This window comes from Zalophus californianus, chromosome X (assembly GCF_009762305.2).
Source record: "Zalophus californianus isolate mZalCal1 chromosome X, mZalCal1.pri.v2, whole genome shotgun sequence".
NCBI classification, from domain to species: domain Eukaryota; kingdom Metazoa; phylum Chordata; class Mammalia; order Carnivora; family Otariidae; genus Zalophus; species Zalophus californianus.
Window position 1 is genome coordinate 29,689,704 of NC_045612.1, and position 5,592 is coordinate 29,695,295.

The 5,592-nt window shown below is 41.6% G+C and overlaps 1 protein-coding gene across 1 annotated transcript; it reads left to right on the forward strand.

Annotated features, from left to right (window-relative positions):
- The first annotated feature begins 309 nt into the window (after positions 1–309).
- C1GALT1C1 (C1GALT1 specific chaperone 1) lies at positions 310–3,873 on the forward strand. The gene is made up of 2 exons (XM_027608104.1): positions 310–498; positions 2,527–3,873. The coding sequence occupies exon 2, from the start codon at positions 2,532–2,534 to the stop codon at positions 3,486–3,488; it is 957 nt and encodes a 318-aa protein (XP_027463905.1). The 5' UTR covers positions 310–498; positions 2,527–2,531; the 3' UTR covers positions 3,489–3,873.
- The last annotated feature ends 1,719 nt before the right edge of the window (positions 3,874–5,592 follow it).

Consider the following 5,592-nt stretch of genomic DNA (forward strand, 5'->3'; position numbering starts at 1 on the left):
ACTGGGTGGCGCACCCTCCTCATCCATATGAGGATGCAACGATGCATGTTAGCATGTTAGAGAAACTACCAGGAAACGTGACACAAGAGCGGCAAGCAGTAACGCTCTACCTCGCTCTCGCGGTTTCCACGCAGAGAAGGTGAAGAGGTGGGAGGTGTCAGCGGGTCGTACGCACGCACGCCTCCCATTGGGTACAGGCAAGCGTGCGGGTCACGCCAGCAAGCCGCGCTTCTCTGAACTCAGCAGGAGGCGGGGAATAAAGGGGCGCGGCGTGCGTGCGGGCCCTTCTGACGTCAGCACGGGCCGACGGCTCCTCCCCGCTGCCCGCGCGGTCGCGGCGTTCACTTCCTGGCCCTCCCCGCCTTTAGTGAAACCAACGAGAGGACACCCCCTGCATCTAGAGCAGCCCGACCAGGAGCGTAACCGGGTGGCGCGCGAACGTGAGAGGAAAAACGTGCGCGACTGCGCTTTCCCGCCTCTGAGCCGTTCTAGATGCGGGTGAGTGCTGGGGCGTCGGCCCGCACCCTGAGCGGACCCGGGAGCGGACCGGCCCCGCCCCTCTCCTGGGGGAAGGCCTGGGCTTTGGCCCAGTCCCAGCAGGCTCCACGCGGGGTACCCGGGCAGGTGCAGTGGGAGCGGTAGTTAGTGGGGGAGAGTGAGAGTAGCCTGCGTAGAGGCGCTGCCTTAGTCCCTCAATGGGGTTTTGAGGTGACCACGTCCTCCCTCATTTTTGTTCTCCATTTCGTTCTCCTCTTCCATACGCCACCTAACTACCTTCACCTTCTAAAAAGATGCCATCGCAGAAACCACTCTGGTAGTTTTTGCCTCATTTGTGTCCATGTGCAGTTTTAAGTTTCCCTCTCCTCTGCACCAAATATCCTATCATGTACAACTCCAGTGTTACAATTTTTTGCCCCCCCCATGGAAAAACAGTAATTTATGCATGTGATCCATGAGTAGTATCCCCATCAGGAAGAATTCTGACATGCTATTCTCAAGCTAAGAGACACGTGTGAATTATCATGTGTGGGTCAGAAATAAAGTCCTATATAAATTACTTTTAGAGTGCATCTAGTAATTCCGATATTAAACAGAGCTTGTTTCCTATCAGTTCTCTTTTCCTTCGTAGAGCTGTTTATTGACCAAGTTCTGTGAGTGACACAGGAAAACCATCCTGCCTCTTTGCCCACTCCACCCACACTCAGGAATTACTCTGTCAAGCTATTCCACACCTTAGTTTTCTAATAGAAGTTGAAGTCCATTTCCTCTAGAAGACGACCAAGGGGTGGTTTCTTTATAGCAGGATGATAAGATGGGTGCAGAATGTCAATTATGATTAACAGATCCCACATTTTTTTTCATTTGTAGGAAAACAAGGTTATTCGGTAACTCATCTATTAAATTTTCAACAATATGAGTAGAAGCACTCTTCATATCATTATTCTGTAATAGGAAAAGCATTACACTGATATCAAGAGATCTGATTTCTGGTTCAGTTCTACCACTGACTGTGTGACTTTGGGTCAGTTACTCAACCTCTGTGTACCCTCTCTTTCCCTATCTGTAAAATGAGAGAAATGATATTAGGTAGCTTCTAAGGTTTCTTCCAACTTTAAGAGACAAAGGGAAAAATCTAAGTAGCTCAGTAGAACATTCCTTGCGGAGATACAGAGGAGATTGGGAAATCTCAACAGTTGTATTTAAGGTTGGCTTTTCTTTTAATTTCTAATTGAAATCAAAGTGTAGACTTTTCCCTTTTCCCCAAAGAATAAGAAAATGCCTTTGGAGGAACTAAAAATGTTCATTAATGGTTCCCCGGATATGCCTATATTGAGTCAGTTCTCACGCAAGGAATTTAACTATTTTCATTATGGGCTTTTATTAACATTAGTTGGTTGGGATACTGTATTGGAAACCATTTAGTCTTAGGAATGAAAGAGTAATATTAACATGTACGGTATCATTCTCAAGAAATTTGCTGTAGATGTACTCAAACACCTAAGGACAGCAGCCATCAGTTAAATAAAGCACTAGGTTGAGAACAGAAATGCCAGCACAGATACCGTTGGTGATTTGCTAATTGTAGGTGGTTTTATCTGTTCAATTTAAGGGTTTGATGTAAAGTCCATTTATATCTACGGAAGTATTTAGATAATGCAAGCTTTGAAATGAAATTCCTTCAGAGAATGATGGACTGACAACCTCTGTAACATTGGTTTCTAGGGTTAATGTTTTGATTTATTATTTAATTAATAGATGAAGTGCAAAATGGCCTCCCAAAAAATTCTAGTGCATAGAGGTGTTGTAAAGTTCCAGTTTATACAGAACAGTGATCAGATACCATTGGAAGCTAAAGATCCTTAGACCTCTTGGTATTGGTACTCTATGCAACTAACTTGATTTCAAACTTGGGAACTTTATTTTAATGTTAAGAGCAAAATGTAAGTATATAAGGTATACCAAATCAAATTGCTAGACTAATCCTTTTCTATTAAGTATCCTAAGGATCTTTTTCTTTTTTTATAGGAAAAATGCTTTCTGAAAGCAGTTCATTTTTGAAGGGTGTGATGCTCGGAAGCATTTTCTGTGCGTTGATCACTATGCTAGGACACGTTAGGATTGGTCATGGAAATAGAATGCACCAGCATGAGCATCATCACCTGCAAGCGCCTAATAAGGAAGATATCTTGAAAATTTCAGAAGATGAACGTATGGAGCTCAGTAAGAGCTTTCGGGTATACTGTATCATCCTTGTAAAACCCAAAGATGTGAGTCTTTGGGCTGCAGTGAGGGAGACTTGGACCAAACACTGTGACAAAGCAGAGTTCTTCAGTTCTGAAAATGTTAAAGTGTTTGAGTCAATTAACATGGAAACAGATGACATGTGGCTAATGATGAGGAAAGCTTACAAATACGCCTTTGATAAATATAGAGACCAATACAACTGGTTCTTCCTTGCACGCCCCACTACGTTTGCTATTATTGAAAACTTAAAGTATTTTTTGTTAAAAAAGGATCCATCACAACCTTTCTATCTAGGCCACACTATAAAATCTGGAGACCTTGAATATGTGAGTGTAGAAGGAGGCATCGTCTTAAGTATAGAATCAATGAAAAGACTTAACAGCCTCCTCGGTATCCCTGAAAAGTGTCCTGAACAGGGAGGGATGATTTGGAAGATATCTGAAGATAAGCAGCTAGCAGTCTGCCTGAAATATGCTGGAGTGTTTGCAGAAAATGCAGAAGATTCTGAAGGAAAAGATGTATTTAATACCAAATCCGTTGGGCTTTTTATTAAAGAGGCAATGACTAATCACCCCAACCTTGTGGTTGAAGGATGCTGTTCAGATATGGCTGTTACTTTTAATGGACTGACTCCTAATCAGATGCATGTGATGATGTATGGGGTATACCGTCTTAGGGCATTTGGGCATATTTTCCACGATGCATTGGTTTTCTTACCTCCGAATGGTTCTGACAATGACTGAGAAGTGAAAGAAAAGCATGTGTACAATCACCGTCTGGGACAGGTATTGTCACTGTTTGTAGTAACAACTACATATCCAACACAACAGTATGTTTCTTTTTCTTTTTTAGTTTGGTGGCACTGGTTTAGTTGCACGTTAAAGTTTAGTGGTACATTTTTAAAGAGGGTGGGTTTTTTTTCCTTAAAACGTGAAAATTTCAAACATGTTGGAAAGAAATGTTTTAAGAATGATAATTTTGCAAATAAAAGATATATTTATAAATATTATATTTATGTGATAAATCCTAAATTATGAATCTGTGGCACATATTTTTGCTGATCAGTTAAAAAATTTAACATGTCTTTTTAGCTTTCTAAGACATGCAAATAAAATCTCTAGTTGTGAATTTGTGATTAAAGTAAAACTTTTAGTTATGTGTTTCCATTACTTGTAATGCTGGTATATGTTCTAAGCCTCTGCAAGTGCCCATGGATTTGCTTTCTCAAAATACACAACCAAACAACAGAGGAAATTAGTTCCCAACTAATGTTAAAGTGAAAGTTGAATTCTGTCCCTGAGAGAAAAAGTGAAAATTACCTATAAAAGTTAATAATTCTCCCAGGAGCTAATTTAGTGGCATTCCTCAGCATACACAAGTTGTCTAACTCTCTACTTCTCTGTGCAGACACTGAAATTGGAGTGGTCACTAAGAATCTCTGTCAGTTGAGATTTCTTTACTTCTGCTAGGCAAATGAGTTCTGTGGAAGTCTCCTTTCAAGAACTTGTTTTGATAGTCTGGCAGTTTCACTTACCTGAGTGGAGTCTGGTCTTTGTTTACCTGTTCAAATTCTGAGATTTTTCCCATATTCATAGTTCGCACCATATCCAAGGGTTTGGGGTGTGGAGGCCTTAACCTCACCATTCACCTTGGATTACCATACCATTTGCCTAATTTCACCGCCTGCCCAGAAGCTTTATCCGGGAGTGAATACAATAGCTCTTGTGCTTATAAATGTGTGAAATACTTGCTGCTGATTTGTCTATAATTGGGTGTGCACATGCTATATTAAGTCAGGTCCATAAGCCCCCCCCATAGGGTGTGAGACCATGACATTTTAGAGATCAGTATTTCCTGTAACTGGCCTCATGATGTTAATGGTCTCCCACAGCTTTTTTTTTTTTTTTAAAGGATTTATTCATTTGAGACACAGAGATAGAGAAGAGAAAGCATGAGCAGGGAGAGAGGCAGAGGGAGAGAGAGAAGCAGGCTCCTTGCTGAGCCAGGAGCCCGATGTGGGGCTCGATCCCAGGACCCTGGGATCATGACCTGAGCCAAAGGCAGACGCTTAACCATCTGAGCCACCCAGGCGCCCCATCCCACAGCTTTTGCAAACCAAAAAGAGAATTTCCTCAAGAGGGCCTCAGGCTTCAAATTATTGATCATCAGTGCATAAAGCGCTTTTTTAAAAATTTATCTGGTTTTCCTTAGTGGGGCTTTTGGTTAAAATGAAGCATTATTAATTTTTAAAAATAATAAAACCTTTTTATCAAGCACTCTAATATGTGGTCTCAGATGCAACTAATACAGATCAGGTCATGGTCAGTGTAAGTACAATGATAAACAGCATCTCCCTGAATGTGACACCCAATTTATAAGTGTCACCTTGCCCCAACAACAATATATTTCAAAGAATTATGCATTTATCACTTTCAATTACATTAGTGTATCGAGGTATAATTGTAATAAATATAGCAGAGAATACATTCCATTGTTTGATTTCCTGGTGGTTCTAAGGTAAAAATTGTTTTTTAGGGTGCCTGGGTGGCTCAGTTGGTTAAGCGACTGCCTTCGGCTCAGGTCATGATCCTGGAGTCCCGGGATCGAGTCCCACATCAGGCTTCCAGCTCGGCAGGGAGCCTGCTTCTCCCTCTGACCCTCTACCCTCTCATGCTCTCTCACTCTCTCTCTCAAATAAATAAAATCTTTAAAAAAAATTGTTTTTTGAACCAAATTGATGCTCTTCAGGGGTGCCTGGCTGGCTCAGTTGGTAGAGCAAGTAACTCTTGATCTTGGAGTTGTGACTTTGAGTCCCACATTGGGTGTAGAGATTAAATTTTTTTTAAG